Source organism: Rhamphochromis longiceps, linkage group LG15, assembly GCF_057381845.1.
Source record: "Rhamphochromis longiceps isolate RC_006_pf linkage group LG15, R_longiceps_female_GT1.1, whole genome shotgun sequence".
Classification (NCBI taxonomy): domain Eukaryota; kingdom Metazoa; phylum Chordata; class Actinopteri; order Cichliformes; family Cichlidae; genus Rhamphochromis; species Rhamphochromis longiceps.
Window position 1 is genome coordinate 18,809,408 of NC_140571.1, and position 17,893 is coordinate 18,827,300.

General features: G+C 39.7%; 1 protein-coding gene across 9 annotated transcripts in view; it reads left to right on the forward strand.

Moving 5' to 3' along the window:
• Positions 1–17,893, forward strand: part of LOC146652529 (DNA (cytosine-5)-methyltransferase 3A-like) — a 98,623-nt gene that overhangs the window by 22,602 nt on the left and 58,128 nt on the right. For all 9 annotated transcript variants that reach the window (XM_085381940.1, XM_085381942.1, XM_085381943.1 and 6 more), the window contains exon 3: positions 10,447–10,554. In XM_085381940.1, the coding sequence (XP_085238066.1) occupies positions 10,447–10,554 (108 nt within the window). The remainder of the gene's footprint in view (positions 1–10,446; positions 10,555–17,893) is intronic.

Consider the following 17,893-nt stretch of genomic DNA (forward strand, 5'->3'; position numbering starts at 1 on the left):
TTTGTTGTAAATTTCAGTCCATTGTGGTGTGAATTTGTGAACATCAGTGTGTCAGCAGGCAAGTGTAAATATTGATATGAATGAACTGAATGTGTAAGAATGTAATCTGCAGAAACACTGTTTGAGCGTAAGTGGATCTCTTTCTTTTGACGGCTTCATCATCCAATGAATGGGTGAGGAGCAGATTCAGAGTAAAAGAGAGGAAGTAGGCAGATGTAGAGGGAGATCTAGGAATCGAGCACAGGAATAAAAGGACAGCGAGACAGAGAGGAGGATGTGGAGATGGGGACGAAAGAAAGAGGACAAGCTGTCTGCTGCTGATGGGATCCTCCTCTGCCGCCTGTTTTGCAGTCTGGTTGCTTAGCAACTGCAGTGGCCTAAAATAACCTGCCAGGGGACAGAAATAGACCAAAGATATTTGGACAGATAGTCTACTCTGTGTGCATGTGTGTGTGTGTCGTGAAGTGGTTTTTTTTAGCTCATTTGATTCATATATGACTTGAATCAATTGAGCAGCTTTGGGTTTGTTATGGTTAAACTACAGTGGTTTGAAGATGGACTATACTCCGGCTGTATATTTATATCTGCTGTAGTGATGTTTTAAATTAATAATAATAATAATAATAATAATAACTTTATTTATAAAGCGCTTTCAAACAAAGTGCTGTACAACTATTTGAAACTAAAAAGGTAAAAATTGTAAAAATATTATTATTTCATATTTTTATTTCAGCTTTTTATAGTTTTGTACAGTAATTGGCCCTTTGTTGTGGCACAGATAACTGAAAAATCTATTGGTTGTTTGTCTCAGATTTTTATTGCAATTTTCAACTTTTAATCACTGCATCTGATGTTTTGCAGTCAAGTTATGGTTAACAGCCTTAAAGTAGTAAGCATGCTGCAGAAGCCTTGAAACAGATACTTCATTCTAAATTGTCATAAAACAGTTCAGTTGAAGGAAATCACTTTATCTCCTTTTTACATAAAATTACTTAAAACACAATTCATTATATATAAATATTTTTAAAATATCTGTCAGAGATAAAGGTTGCTGTATAGGGACAATGTCTTTGTTGCTTAAAGGTTAACAAAGGGATGTATGTACCAGTCACAAATTGAAATGGAATGCCTTTTACAATGAGAATATTTGCTCACCCTTCTGCAAACTCATATTTTCTCTCCCTGCTGAAGAAATGATCCAGTTTAACCTTTGCCTTTGCTTAAGATTTCAGGTTTCAGGACCACCTTTTCATGGCAAGAGAATTAATGTTTTCTTAGAGGAGCCATTACTGTTAGGAACCTTAGGGAAATAACACATATCATCAGCTATGTAGCTGCCTAACAATCTCACTGGTTAAACATTTTTTTAAAGCACACCACATACTTGAGTCCATTTTTGAGTGTGTGTTTCTCCGACCGTATGTCACGACAAAGGCATATGGACAACACATCAGGCACGCTGGTGCAAAGCCATTACCCAGTGCTCTAACTGGTTGCTAAGCCGATTGTCAGGGAAGTGACATCAGAATGTTTAGTCAGCACTGGAGGCAGTTGCTGAGCAGTTTCTGCACCTTAGCAACCACTCCAGTGTCCCTGTAACACTACGTCCTGCAGAGAAGAGCGAGGGGTAAAAAAACAAGCATGACAGCAGGAAGTACACGGTGCAGCAGTAAAGATGATATACATTATTGCAACAGGATGTCTATTTTTTCCTCATTGAGACAATCTACTGCCATGAAACATTAAAAAAGTCACAATACCATTAAACAAATGTGAACACTTTGAGGTATAAGAAGGATTGACATATTACAAGTATTTTTCTTCTTTATTATCCAAATTTGACATCTAGTAATACTGTCTCTTTTCGTAGTCATATAACGTTTTCTGAGTGGTAAATGTGGAACCCATAGTATATTTCATTACAAAATGTAAACAATTAACTTTGCACGAACTTTGTGGGGCTTATTGATGTTGATGATGATCAATATTTCTTTGTGAATTTTGTTTTTATTTTAATGCAGTTTAAAAAATTGTTTCACGTTCAGTTTTAAAATCCGTTTTGGAAAAGTTATTTTTACATCTAATTTAAGTTTGTAGTAACTTTAACACAGTTGGACCAAAATATTTAAACTCATGGAATTTCAAGATTCCATAAAGTCTAAAGTGGGGTTAGTTAGTAATGTAATTTTTTTTAAATTGACTTCTACATCATAATTTTGGAGTTTACAATTTTGGAGTAAAACTGAAATTAAGAAACTCTGTTATTAAAGTTTGTTTTTAAATGTGATTGATTATTGTATATATGATATTGTATCTGTTTTCCAGGAAAATATTTTAAATTTTCGAAGGAAAATTACTCAGCCCTGAACTGAATAAAGAGCTATTTATTTAGTGAGGGAAAAAAAAGAACATTTAAACCCTAAGGAACTATTATCTTAACCTACTGAGAAAGCAGTGAACACATTTGTTATAATCTTAGTTTTTTCTGTCTTATCTTAAACAAGCTTTGAACAAGTTGGGCAAACCTCTGATTAAAAACGAATTTGCCCCTAACTGATACATTTAAAGCTCCTTGCTCTGCTTCAGCAGCACAAGAGACTAATGTTTCTCTGTGGTATCAGTGACATTTATTTAATTTCCGCCCGAGGCAGCGATGTGTATAAAGAGTGCTTGGATATAAATAAAAAAAAACCTGTAATGAGAATCTCTTCAGCAGGGGGATCACAGCCTTCTAGCTAAAGTAAAACACCCTTAAACCTAGAAGCATAATTTGGATGAAACCACATTAAAGTTGGAGCAGGTGCATCTTATTTTGTTTGGCTCTCTCATATGTCTTCTTGGGTTCATTGAAAACTTTGGTGCAACCTCTGCTTCTGAGCAAGTCACACTTTGCATTGGGATCATGTAAGAAAAGAGAACGACTCCATTATTGTCCAAAAGGTTATCAAATACCTCCAAAAATGCAGGGAGGCAGGGAAGGAAGGGAATCCAAACACAACACTCCCAGCTGCCCAGGAGAGATAGAAACAGGTGAGGGTCCAATTATAATCTTTTAATGGGTGATACGAGTTTGTATAATCAATGTAAGAAAATAAGAACAAACAGGAGAACTATGGTCACAGCCAAATGTCTGATTTGGGGGATTTCTCTCTAACTATTATAGAGTCTTTACCTTACTATATAAAGCACCTTTATGAGACCATTGTTATCAATTGGCACTATATAAATAAAGTTTAACTTAAAATAAAACTAAAAGAAACTCCTAACAGAGCTATATTTAGAAACAAACTGGTTTTTAAAATAATAATAATAATAATTCAAACTGAATTTGAAAGTTCGCTCACTTACAAACATATGAACAGTATCTAGTTTACCTGGTAGGTTCATTTTAATGGAAAGGGATATAATATCAACAAAAAAATCCAGAAAAAACACATTTCATAAAAGTTATACATTGATTTACACTGAGTGAGTACAGGGAGTGCAGAATTATTAGGCAAGTTGCATTTTTGAGGAATAATTTTATTATTGAACAACAACCATGTTCTCAATGAACCCAAAAAACTCAATATCAAAGCTGAATGTTTTTGGAAGTAGCTTTTAGTTTGTTTTTAGTTTTAGCTATTTTAGGGGGATATCTGTGTGTGCAGGTGACTATTACTGTGCATAATTATTAGGCAACTTAACAAAAAACAAATATATACCCATTTCAATTATTTATTTTTACCAGTGAAACCAATATAACATCTCCACATTCACAAATATACATTTCTGACATTCAAAAACAAAACAAAAACAAATCAGCGACCAATATAGCCACCTTTCTTTGCAAGGACACTCAAAAGCCTGCCATCCATGGATTCTGTCAGTGTTTTGATCTGTTCACCATCAACATTGCGTGCAGCAGCAACCACAGCCTCCCAGACACTGTTCAGAGAGGTGTACTGTTTTCCCTCCTTGTAAATCTCACATTTGATGATGGACCACAGGTTCTCAATGGGGTTCAGATCAGGTGAACAAGGTGGCCATGTCATTAGTTTTTCTTCTTTTATACCCTTTCTTGCCAGCCACGCTGTGGAGTACTTGGACGCGTGTGATGGAGCATTGTCCTGCATGGAAATCATGTTTTCTTGAAGGATGCAGACTTCTTCCTGTACCACTGCTTGAAGAAGGTGTCTTCCAGAAACTGGCAGTAGGACTGGGAGTTGAGCTTGACTCCATCCTCAACCCGAAAAGGCCCCACAAGCTCATCTTTGATGATACCAGCCCAAACCAGTACTCCACCTCCACCTTGCTGGCGTCTGAGTCGGACTGGAGCTCTCTGCCCTTTACCAATCCAGCCACGGGCCCATCCATCTGGCCCATCAAGACTCACTCTCATTTCATCAGTCCATAAAACCTTAGAAAAACCAGTCTTGAGATATTTCTTGGCCCAGTCTTGACGTTTCAGCTTGTGTGTCTTGTTCAGTGGTGGTCGTCTTTCAGCCTTTCTTACCTTGGCCATGTCTCTGAGTATTGCACACCTTGTGCTTTTGGGCACTCCAGTGATGTTGCAGCTCTGAAATATGGCCAAACTGGTGGCAAGTGGCATCTTGGCAGCTGCACGCTTGACTTTTCTCAGTTCATGGGCAGTTATTTTGCGCCTTGGTTTTTCCACACGCTTCTTGCGACCCTGTTGACTATTTTGAATGAAACGCTTGATTGTTCGATGATCACGCTTCAGAAGCTTTGCAATTTTGAGACTGCTGCATCCCTCTGCAAGATATCTCACTATTTTTGACTTTTCTGAGCCTGTCAAGTCCTTCTTTTGACCCATTTTGCCAAAGGAAAGGACGTTGCCTAATAATTATGCACACCTGATATAGGGTGTTGATGTCACTAGACCACACCCCTTCTCATTACAGAGATGCACATCACCTAATATGCTTAATTGGTAGTAGGCTTTCGAGCCTACACAGCTTGGAGTAAGACAGCATGCATGAAGAGGATGATGTGGACAAAATACTCATTTGCCTAATAATTCTGCACTCCCTGTATTTGATACTCTACAACCCAGCCAGAATTCTGGCACGTAAATTACAGTCAATTACAGATAGTCCTAATCTGAAATTGTTATGTTTATAAAGTCCACATGCTTACAGAATCAGATTCTTCCACTCGTCCATTCTCTACTCGACCCACTGTGTTGGGAGGAAGAAAAATGACCTAAAGAACACCATCCCCAGAATCAAGCATGGATGTGGCTGTTTTTTCTGCTAAAGGTATAGGATAACTTAATCAAAGTGAGGGACCAGTGAGAAGCTCCTTCTCTCAACCAGAACGCTAAAGATAGGTCATGAATGGGTTCATTTCTTTGTGAGTAAGCACATTTACAAATTCAGCAGGGAATAAAATAATTATTTACCCCCACTGTAAGGTGCTCCACCAAAAACTTTCTTGTGATTGCTTTTCTTGCTTGCCCGCAGTTTGCATGGGTGATGTTGACTTGTCTGCAAACTTCTCACCAAGCAGTAGTGCAACTGTAAAAGAACCAACTGCCTTCAAAGTAAAATTGTTGCCTTTTGAACACTCCCAGATACATACGAGATAGAAACATGGGTGATATGTTTGAAATGTTTGCTAGAGTGGTGAGGTAGAAATTTCCCTTTGAAAGCAAACATTCTCCATCTCGGATTTGAGTTGCACTTTTCCAATTTAGTAGTTAGCTAATGTTTGCAGACAAGTCTGCATCTTCCATAGCAATCTGCTAGTAACCAAAGCAATCACAAGGTTTTTGATGCAGTGCCCTCTTTGTGACTGATTTCCCTTAGCCATGGCAAGCAGCCGCCAGCAATCAGTCCTGTAATACACATTTTTCCCTACTCTCAGAAAAATTATGGTTCTGAAATGGTTCTTCAGATGTCTGGTTCTTTAAAGAACCATTGTTTGAAAGGTTCTTTGTGGCACCAAATAAGGTTCTTCTATGGCATCAGTCTAAAGAACCACTTTTGGTTCCAGTTGGCACCTTTATTTTTCTGAGTGTAGTGGCCAGAGGTTGCAAGGGTCTTTTGGCCTGTGTGATTAAAGCCTAACCAAACCAAAACCATTTAGTTGGACCTCTCGAACATCTCTTCCTGGGCAGTTTCCCATAATGATATTTTACACAGGGAAAGACCCAAATTCAGGAAAAATGCAGAGTAGAGATAAAGACACACAGTCTGAATCTTTAATCCAGAAACAGGCAGTGAGGCAAACCGTCCAGTAGCAGCAGGCAAAGACAGACAAAGACTGTGAAGCAGTTCAAAGCATTATACACAAAAGGATCAGTAGGCAACAAAAGCTGGAAAACAGTGAGTTATACTAGAAAAATGAGGAACATGCCTTGAAAGTTTGACTGGGAAAAGCACAAGACAACTCCTCTGGCCATTGAGGAGTAAAAAAGCGGTTAAAAAAGGAGGTATATTCACTTAGGAGACTAATGGGAGACAGGTGTGGCAGACTAAACACAGGTAACACTAATGAGATAAACAAAGCTGTTATTTCCCCATCACATTCAGCATGTTTAATTTATAGAATCTGTAAATACCTGTTATAGTAATACTGTCAAACAACAGACTCCAAGCAAACGCAGTTCACTGGACCTATATCCAGTCTAAAAGAATCCAGATGTGACAATCCACATAACAGTTTCACCATGTATCTCATCATAAAATTGGCTTCTTTCACTTGTTTTACTGATTTAGTCGTGGCAAATAGCCTCATAAAGTTTAAGTGCCTCAGCAGTCCCCGATGTTGTCTCATTTATCTCGATTAACAGAAACATTACATTTGTGGTTTCCTATTTTAAAGAAACTTCACGACATTTAGAAGTTAATGTGCGCTTTATTGTGACATAATTATTTTGTAATTTCAGCGCTGAATGTGTTGCATGTCTCCATCTGTTTTTCATTTATCACAGCAGAGTTTCGCTGTCCATAGCCTGAGGTGTCTTTTTGTCCTCTCGGAGCACGCTGCATGACTGTTTCACACTTTCGTGTATCACAATTTTGAATCATTGGGATTTTTTGAAGTTGCAATTCATACCAAGTTAAATTGCATACCTAAGTCCGAGGAAAGCCACTGTTGTCACACCACTGAGCTGCCAACATTTTCACCATAAGGACATTGTAGAAGTGTTGTTTGGTGTAATATAAAAAAAGAGAAATTAATGTGGACAAATTTCATTTCAGCTCATCGTCACACAGAGCACTGTGGTGTCCTTTAACACCCAGCACACACAGGTGCAGCAAGCTATTTTTATTCCCTATATTTTTGTAAATTACACCATTGCTAGTCTACCAACAGCCTAAATTAATTGATTTTGGTTCAGATAAAGGCGCCTACACGCTTTGGGATTTTTGCATTGTTTTCTGCAAGAAACACAGTGTGAAATTGATCTAATGAACTTGTGTAGGACATCAATTTCGATGCCTGTAGACTATACAGTGACAGTATGTGCTGAACTGGGGCAAAGGTACATCACTGTTCAATGCTACGACCTCCGAGCTGGGTCATAATAACAGTTGGGGGACACATACAAACAAGGCTTCAGCTGTTGAAACCTCTTTATTGTTGAAATCACAAATATTTTGTATTTCCACCCTTGAGGATATTTGAAAGTGCATGGGATTTTTCCCAACCAGTCTACATGTGTTTTGTGGACTTTGACCACATCTCTTGGGGTGTCCTGTTTGGGAGTGGAATATCAGTCCCATTGTTACGAGGGAATAAATCTCAGTATAACTGTAGTTAGAGCTCTGTTTGAATTGCTGGGAATAAGTCAGACTCTTTCCTGTTGGGCTTTGGACTCCTCTAGAGCTGCCTTTTGTCACTGTTTCTGTTCATAATTTTTATGGACAGATATTTTAGGTGCAGCCAAGTAGTGGGGTGTGTCAGGTTTGATGGGGTCATAGTCATGTCTCTGTATCTTGCAGATGTTGTAGTCCGCCTAGCTTCATTGAGTAAAGACCTTCAGCTTACATCGGGAAGGTTTCGAGTAGGGCTGGGCGATATGACCCAAAATTCATATCTCGATATTTTTTAGCTGGATGGCGATATAAGATATATATCTCGATATTTTTTAAAGCCATAAAGTAAGAACAAAAAGAGAGTTCTTAGTCAAAGCTGTGTCCCAGATGTCACACAGGCACTTTTATTAACATACAGCATAGATGTGCATGAAAAAAACTACTCAAAAATAAATTATGAGTATTTATTAAATAATAATGCTCCATAAATAAACGAAAAATATGTTGTTGTTGTCCATAACAAAAAGCTCACAATTGTGCAGTCAAAATGTAAACTAAAAGACGCTGAGCATAATAACATAGACCGATTTCACAGCTGCTCTGTTCCCAACTTCTACTGCGTGACTGACAGCCTGGAGTTTGAAATCCGCTTCAGGTGCCATTTATGGTCCTTATACACACACAATATGGTAATATTACGTTGAAGCACAGTGCGTATTACTACGCGAGGCTCCTCGGACAATCCATCAAGCGGTGCAGCTCCGTAGCTTACCAAAGTCGTACTAAAACATTTTTTTGACAGATTGATGAGCGCCGTGTTCCACATAAAATCGGTTCGCGATCATCAAGCAAAACCAGAATTCATACATAAGGTGCGCTGTCAACTTTTGAGAAAATGAAAGGATTTTAGGCTGTGCATCCCCTGTGGGCTGCATGGCGTTAGCGTGGTTAGCTCGTTAGCATGGTTAGCTCGTTAACACGTTGACGCTGTCCAGCCCCACGCACGGAGCGATGTGCAGTAACTCGTTAACGGAGATTTGCCGTGTTCATATTGTCGCTGCCTGCAGGTGAAGCTATGGGGGAGGAGGGGGAGTTGTGTTCAGTGAAAGAGAGGCGAGGCCGAGTAATGTTGCGTAGAGACAAAAGTGGACGAAAGAGAGGCAAACTTATGGCTCCACAACTAATTATAACGTATATATCGATATGAAGGATATGGTCACATCTTATATCTCGTATAAAAATATATCGATATTTTTAAAAAACTCGATATATCGCCCAGCCCTAGTTTCGAGGTTTGTATTGAGTTTCTGGGCAGATAGAGAGACTGACAGGCCTGTTGTCATGTAGATGCTGTACTGGTCTGTTGTGGTCAAAAGAGGCAGCAGCGTGTTAAAGCAAAGGTCTCAATGAACTTGTGGGTAGTAATCAAAAATTTGAGGTACAGCAGAAAAGAGCTTCCTTTAACAGATGCCTGGGCTCAGTTTTAGAGGTTTTAGGGCTTGGTCATTTTCATATTCAGGGTGCTCCTTCACATCAAAGGGAGCCAGTTGAGATGATTCAGACGTGTGAACACGACACTTACTACATGCCTCCTAGGTGTTTCTAAGATATTCATCTGGGTGGAGAGCCCAGTGCAGATTCAGGGCGCGCTAGAGAGATTATGTCTCTTGCCTAGTTTGGTTTCCTCCTGAAAGAGCTCGAGGATATGCCTGGGGAGAGGGAGGTCTCGGCATCTCTGGTTAGACTGGTGCCTCTTGTGAGCTTGATAAAAAGCGGAAAGTGAATGTATAGAAGTTTTATTTCTACATTCTCCCTTTGTGGTTATTTGTTTGTTTTTTCTACCTCTTCATGGCAGTATCTCGGTGAGCAGCTCTTAAAAGAACTACACCTCTGACAGAATATCTTAAATATTTGGAAAAAGTTAACAGAATGACAAAAAATACGACTCAACACACAGTTACATATGGTAAGAATTGCTCAAAAGATTGATTAAATAGTAATGTAACTAAAATAAAGGCTCTCAAAGGGTAAATTCTGGAACAAAACACATCAAAATGCAATGTAAAAAAAAGCTAAATATATAACAATAAAGTGGCACTATAAAGAAAAGTTGTTTAATAAATTCAAAAAGCAGAATAAGTAAAATTACTTACTAAATGTAGTTAAAAAACAACAAGCACAGTGAATGTTAGATGGCAATAAAGTGGCTTAGTATAACAGCTTTCTGGAGCTCTGTGTCCATGCTTAGATCAATCATGAGCAGGTCTGGTAGTACAACATCCTGTCTGCGTCACAGCTGGAGTTCATGTCTGCAACCATGTAATTTACTGGTTTTCGCTTTCACATTGGGCTCATTTATAGATATAGAACTGCTTTGTTCAATCAGGACATGGTCAAACTTTAAATTCCTTGTTTCAGTAGCGTGTTTATCTCTTTTCCTTTTTCTTTAAAGGGAAAAAAAACATAGAATCTGTGAATAGTGGCTTTTTTAAAACCAGGAAACAACTGCTATGGTGCCCTGTGCTCATTACGTCCTGTTTTTCAACTTCTGCCCTGAAGAGCTTCTTAGCCACATTGCCCTTAGTCAGTGTTGCTTTAATGCGGTCTTACTGCTGACATCAATTATAACTTCATACAGCCTTCGTTGAGTGTTTGATGTGGGTTCTCTGTAATTTCACAGAGTGAAGATGGTGCAGACCAGGACAGTCCAGAGGAGGGGACACCGGCGAGCCCCCGCAACAAGCGCAGAGTGGGTCGTCCCAGCAGGAAACGCAAACAGCTGCTTCCTGTGAGTACTGTACTTAAAGCCTGATGGTGTTTTGTGCTTTAAACTGCAGAAGAATGATTGATTATCTGTTCACCTATTAAAAAAACTCCCCTCTCTAATCTGCAGAGGTTTGTTAAACATGCATGCACTACTTTCCTTCTTATTCATTCATACCTGCGAGCTTCCGTGCATCAGCTGTAGTCAAATCATATCATACAGAAACACACTGATCTGGAGGCGCATTTACTGCATTAAGTGTCACATTTGAGTGTGTCTGACATAGTAGCTTGTGTGGGTTGCTTTTTTCTGCTTCAGTGTGTTACAGAGAGAGACTTCTTTCTTAATCAGCATCTTTGAAAGGGGGAGTCCCCTACACATTGACTGTTTGCAAATGTAGTCATCGCAGTCCTCCACATGTAATGGCAGTTTAATACACTCATCAATTTCTGGTCAGCATGGCTCCAGCCCCCACATTTTCCATATACCACTTAAAGTCTGGCTGGAACAGAAGTTAGATAATCTCTAGCATCAGTTGAAGTCATAAAAATATGACTTTAGGTTGGTGGATTGCTCAGAAGTGGGCATGACTTGAATGTAAGAAGCACAAACTGACTGATACTGAGCTGTAGAAAAAAGAAGTAGGAGGAGGATAAAGGACTCAACAGTTGTGAGCAAAGTTTTTGCCACCTAAAATCCAAACGCACTCCTCCACCTATGATATCTTTCCCAGCCTCTGCCAAATGCAAGCCAACAGTTATCACTAAGGTTAGTTTAATGTCCCAAATCATATTTTATTGGATCATTGTAAGATGAGTGCTCACATTTTGCAAGAAAAAGACATTATGTTTGGCATTTAAATGATTAGCACTGGTTTTTTTTCATTCATCTATTCATTTTCCTGTGTTTATCCAATTCAGGGCTGGAGCCTGTCCCAGCTTTGGCAGGGCAAGTCCAGGGTGACCTGTCCAAGGTGGGTGCACCCTGGACAGTAACATAGAGTCGCAACTTAACAGCCTGTCTGATGTACTTCTAGCTTAGATATAATGACACTTTGCTGTTTTTCAACAAATATCTAGTTTGTTAGCGCTTCGATGTGGGTATGAAACCAACTCCAATTTCTTCCAAACCTTGTGCTAACTTTGCATTACCTGGTAACCTGTGCTTGTGAGCAGATATAACAGCAGATTTAACTCTCTGCACTTCTACATCCTCCATCTGTCTTCACTGTTCTTGAATGCTTCACCAACCTCTTCCCAACAGTTACCTGGCTAGTTAGCATTACCCAGCATGCCTTTTGGTGATGTCATTTTGCAAATGTGTTATTAGTGATTTTTCCTAATAACACTTACCAGAGTTAGTGTTGGGGCAGTGATTTTTGTCTTACAGTAATAAACTTATAATACATTTAAACCACTTGGAAAGCCTCAGCATGCACTTTATCTGTTCACCAGTAGGGCAGGATTTTAAAATTTTTAATCATGAATGAAATGATGGTACATTTGGTAAGTCAGGCACTAACAGCCACCCAGCCTCATATAATAATGTGACCCTTTATTCAAAATGCAATTTTTGAACTTTTCTCCAGCAAAATATATATATAAAAAAACAGGTTAAAATTTTCAGGGAACCAGTGCTTGTTTCTAGTACTTGTTTCAGAAACTATTGTATAAAAACATTTTGGTTTAAGACTGTGACACCTGGAGTGGGTGTAAAATTTATTTAGTCCCAGTTTTTAAACAGAACTTAAATGTGTTTTTCAGGACTGAACATTTAATGTCTTATGAAGTTATGAGGGTTCACAAATACTAGAAAAAAGGTGACTTAACAAAACAAGAGGTTTCAACCCACCCCTGTGTATTTCAAGGGTCTGTCAATCAGGAAAAATAGTGATACTTAGAAGGAAACATTTTCTATGACTTCTTTAAATATGTCAAACAATCTGCTAATTTTACAGTGCCTGGTGGAAAGCAGGACCCACATTTATTATGAGAATGTTGCTGCTGTATTTGTCGTTTACTTTTACCCATTGTGACTATGTTCCTTACTACTCCTTTTCAAGCTTTACTCTGAGTTTGAGCTGGCATCCATCCAATCTCTCTTAGTGCAGCAGTAAATAACCTGTGACTCGTGTTACAGAGCTGCATTAGCACTGTAATAATTACACTGTGTGGTATATTTCATCACTAGCACTGACTTCAGGTCTTTGGCAGTTCCCCTCTGTCATATTTCTCTCAGCATTCATTCTCTAACTGCTTACTTTGTGTGTATTGTGTGTGTGTGTGTGTCTTTGTACCGACTGAACTCTGTGGCAGAATCAGCAAGTCAATATAGCTGATCAAACAGCCCCAGACAAGAGGAATACTGAGTGAACTACTCAGAAGGAAAGAGAGTGTGTGTGTGTGTGTGTGTGTGTGTGTGTGTGTGTGTGTGTGTGTGTGTGTGTGTGTGTGTGTGTGTGTTGATATCCTTGCACAGACCAAAAACCTTTGTTGTGAGGTCATTTAGGCAGGTCCTCACATTTTATAAGGCAATAGGTGGGTTAGGATTTGGTTTCAGCGCACAAAGGGTTGTAGTTATGGTTCATTGTGATGGTTGAAGATTAGGATAGATTAGATTGTCAGTTAGTGCCCTCATAAATATAGAAAAACCAACGTGTGTGTATGTTTGTGGATATGCATGTGTGCAGGAGAGCAGGTCTGATCATGCTTTGATGTCTGAGCCCTGACAAAGCGAGCAGGATGAATGTGGGTCCTGTCAGACACAGGCACACAGTCACACACTCACACACAAATGTATTTCCATAATCTCTGTGGGGTTTACTTATTGACACTGAGCATTCCCTTAACCTAACACTAACGATCACAAGTGAATATTTAAGCTTAACTTTAATTACTTTAAACAGGAGGAAAAAAAATCTGATTACTCAACCAGTCTGAAAGTAAGAAAACAGACATAACTGACAAATCATCAAATCATATTTTAAATGTCCCTGAACTGTGAGGCATTTTGTACAGCGTGTATGGAGCAACCCAATTCCTACATCACTACTGCCTCAAAACTTGTTAGTTTCCATCTCACTACATCTTCTAGTAGCGGGTGGTGTTGCAATATCTTAGTAACACCAGTGAAGTTCTTTAACCGACTACCCTACAAATACACAATGTAATGACTGAGTTGCAACATTACAAACTGGCGATGTTGCCAACTTTGCTTTGTGGCTGAAAAACAAGCAGACAGCACAGAAACTTTTCTACAATGTGTAACCTAATTCTAGATGTTATTATTGTATTACCCTAATTAAATATTTCTACAATGTGTAACGCTACTGCAGTGCTGTACTACATACATATTCAGGATGTCTTTTCCTTCTGTGGCTTCTCTTAATAACTTCAGCAATCAAGCTAAGTGGTTATATAAAGGTGGTTATCAATTCATAAATCAGCCCAGGTATTCCTAATCTTGGCTTGCATGTACAGATCTAGTAACTGTAGAACAATTTTACAAAGGAAGATAAAAGTATAACATTAGAAAAATACAGATGTTAAATATGTAATTCAGAATGAAACCAACAAACAAAGCTTCTGCACACAAATCAGCTGTGTGTGTCTGAGAGGAAAAATATAGTACTAAAAGTACTATATGCATGTGTGTGTGTCTGTAAGTGTGTGAGAGTATGTGTGCTCTGTGCACTTTAGTTAGTAAGACTGGAAAAGTGCTCTATAAATAAAGTTTATTGAAACGAGAAAAGAAAGTCAACAGACATGCCTACTCTGTATCAAAGTTAACAGACTGATTTGGATTACAGCCTTTTTGATATATAATTTACAACTGCATGTTCAATTAAGTTGTATATGTATGTGTGTGTGTGTGTGTGTGTGTGTGTGTGTGTGTGTGTGTGTGTGTGTGTGTGTGTGTGTGTGTGTGGTTGTTTGTGAGGCAGTTTTAGCGTTGTTCTTTCAGTTGCAGTGGTCTAAGAACAAGTGAAAGAAGCTGAAAGAATAACAAATACAAATACAAACATCAAACCACTTACCTACATTTTATATAAGACGGCAAGTAAAAGGCTTAAGTGCCCTGTTTTCACTTATAAAACAAGTTTAACCTTCTTTGCAGCCAACAGGAAAATATAGCAAGGAATAAAGTTGCTTATAAGAATTGCTGTCTCGTATTAATTTTTGTCAGAGAAAGTCAAAACTGTAAACTACCTCAAAAAGACCCCTCTTCTAACTGTGCACTTAGGACCACAGGCTTTTCCACCAATGGTAACGCCTTTTTCCACAGAACTGACTGGTCATTAAGCTGGTTTTGTACTTGCTGCTGTCTTATCTCGTGCATAACCTACTGTAGGTGTGCAGCATAAGTTGGCATGGGAATGTAGCCCCTATAAGAATTCATCTAAAAACTTGTGATTAAACTTGAAGTTATCTATTGGAGCCAGCTCGTCCTCTGGGCTTTACTTTTTTCTGTTAGTAATGTGAAACGTAAGCAGACATAGGAGAGCTTTTATGTATAGAAGGGGTGGGCAACTCCAGGCCTCAAGAGCCGGTGTCCTGCAGGTTTAAATATCACCCTGGGTCAACACACCTGAATCAAATGATTAGTTCATTACCAGGCCTCTGGAGAACTTCAAGAAATGTTGAGGAGGTAATTTAGCCATTTAAATCAGCTGTGATGGATCAAGGATACATCTAAAACCTGCAGGACACCGGCTCTCAAGGCCTGGAGTTGCCCACCCCTGATGTATAGGCTAGCATTTATTTGGCCGACTTGCAATGGATAAACAATGCATCATCATCAAATTGACTATTTACACACATCCCTGAAGTTTTAAATTCAAATTCAAATTTTATTTGTCACGTACACAGTCATACACAGTACGATATGTAGTGAAATGCTTGGACAACTGCTCGTGACCTAAAGAAAACAAAAAAGGAAAAGGCTATGAATAAGATAGGAAATAAATATGAAAAATTAAAAAGGGTAAATTTAACTAGGAAGGAATAAAATATAAATTAAGGTTAAAAATGAAATAACTGTACAACACAAATTAGAATGAAGGGTAAATTTAACTGGGAAGAATAAGATAAAGATAAATATATAAATTAAAGTTGAAAATAAAATAACTGTACAACAAAATACACAATACACAATATAGAACTATATAAGAATGTATGAAGAAATCTAAATATAAATAAATATATACACAATAACAGCAGCTGTACAAGTATTAACCGGAAATGAAGAATATAGTGACCAGTGTTGTGCAAAACCAAAGTCCAGAAAGTCCAGTGTGTGTGTAAGAAATGTATGTGTGGGTCAGTACTGTGTGGTGGTGTGATTGAGAGACCGTATCGCCTGCGGGAAGAAGCTCCTCCTCAGTCTCTCTGTGTTGGTCTTCAGGGAGCGGAATCGCTTTCCTGACCTCAGCAGAGAGAACAGTCTGTTGTTGGGATGGCTGAGGTCCTTCACGATCTTCCTGGCCTTGGTCCAGCACCGCCTGCTGTAGATTGAGTGCAGGTCAGGGAGCTCGGAGCGGATGGTGCGCTCAGCTGACCGCACAACCCTCTGTAGAGCTCGTCTGTCCTGCATGGTGCTGTTCCCGAACCAGGTTAAGATGTTTCCCGCCAGGATGCTCTCTATGGTGCACGAGTAAAAGTTCCTGAGCACCTTGGAGGGCAGTTGGAAGTCTCTCAAGCGTCTGAGGTGGTAGAGACGCTGTCGGGCCTTTTTCACCACGGTGTTGATGTGACAGGACCATGACAGGTCCTGCGTGATGTGAACTCCGAGGTATTTGAAGCTGTCCACTCTCTCCACTGGGCACTCGTTGATGACGGGGGTCTGGTAGTTCCTCTCCTGCTTAGTGCTGAAGTCCACTATCAGCTCCTTTGTCTTACTGACGTTTAGAAGGAGGTTGTTCCTCTGGCACCAGTTCTCCAGATTCCTAATCTCCTTCAGGTAGGCCGTCTCGTTGTTATCAGAGATCAGGCCCACCACGACGGTGTCGTCAGCAAACTTGATGATGGTGGTGGAGCTGGTAGTGGCCACACAGTCATATGTGTACAAAGAGTACAGCAGGGGGCTCAGAACACACCCCTGGGGGGCTCCAGTGCTGAGAGTGGTGGAGGCTGAGACATGTCCGCCCATCCTTACTGCCTGTGGTCTGCCAGTTAGGAAGTTGGAGATCCACTGACACATAGATGAGCTGAGTCCCAGATGCTCCAGCTTGGTGGTGAGTGTGGAGGGAATTATGGTGTTAAATGCAGAGCTGTAGTCTATGAAGAGCATTTTAACATAATTCCCCCTTCTAGTGTCCAAGTGAGTGAGTGATGTGTGGAGGAGATGAGAGATGGCATCGTCTGTGGAACGATTTGGACGGTAAGCGAACTGTAGTGGGTCCAGTGTGTCTGGTAGTGAAGAAATGATGAAGTCTCTGACCAGGCGTTCAAAGCACTTCATCACTACTGAGGTGAGGGCTACAGGGCGATAGTCATTGAGAGAAGCAGGGTGGGGTTTCTTCGGGACAGGAACAATGATGGACTCTTTGAAGCATGTGGGGATCACCGACTGAGATAAAGAGATGTTGAATATCTCAGTGAACACAGGAGCTAGCTGGTATGCGCAGTCTCTTAGGATACGACCTGGGATGCCGTCTGGTCCTGCTGCTTTCCTGGTGTTCACTCTCTTGAAGGCTCTCCTTACTTCATGCTTTTTTACTTTATGCTCCCTGTAGTGAGACAAGTCCTCCAAGGTTGGTGTGCACTCAGGTTAAAGTCCCCACCAGGACATACAAATATGAAAAGCACAAATACACAATCACACCGTGGAGTCTGACCAGGAATTGTGTGGATCTCCAGGGTGGAGCTGTCAGTAACTATATAGAGCAGAGATGGGTCAAGAAAGCCTCAATTTCTTCTCTCTCTCTCTCCACTTGTTCTCTTCCATCAAAAGTAACCACACTCTCGCCTGTACACACATAATATTAGAGTAATGATGATGGTTTAATGGATGATTAAATTAGCCTTTGTCTTTGTTTCCTTCATCATTTCATTGCTTTGTTTTCCCGCTGGTCAGTATTTTTTTCTAAGTTAAGATAGTATTCCCCCTCCTCCTCCTATTTCCTCCCTCATTTTGATCCCATTTCTTCCTCTCTGCTTCAACCATGTGTGGAGCAGCTGGTGGGTTATTATGCATGTCTGTGTGTTACTGTAGATTAAAGTAGTTTGAAGGACAGTAGGACTACAGAGTTATATTGGAACACTTCCCAACATTTAACGTGCTTCAACGTGAAAATCCCCCTCAGTTTTTTATAAAAAATGAAACTCTCCTTGCACTATAATAACTAGATTCAATCTTAGGTTAT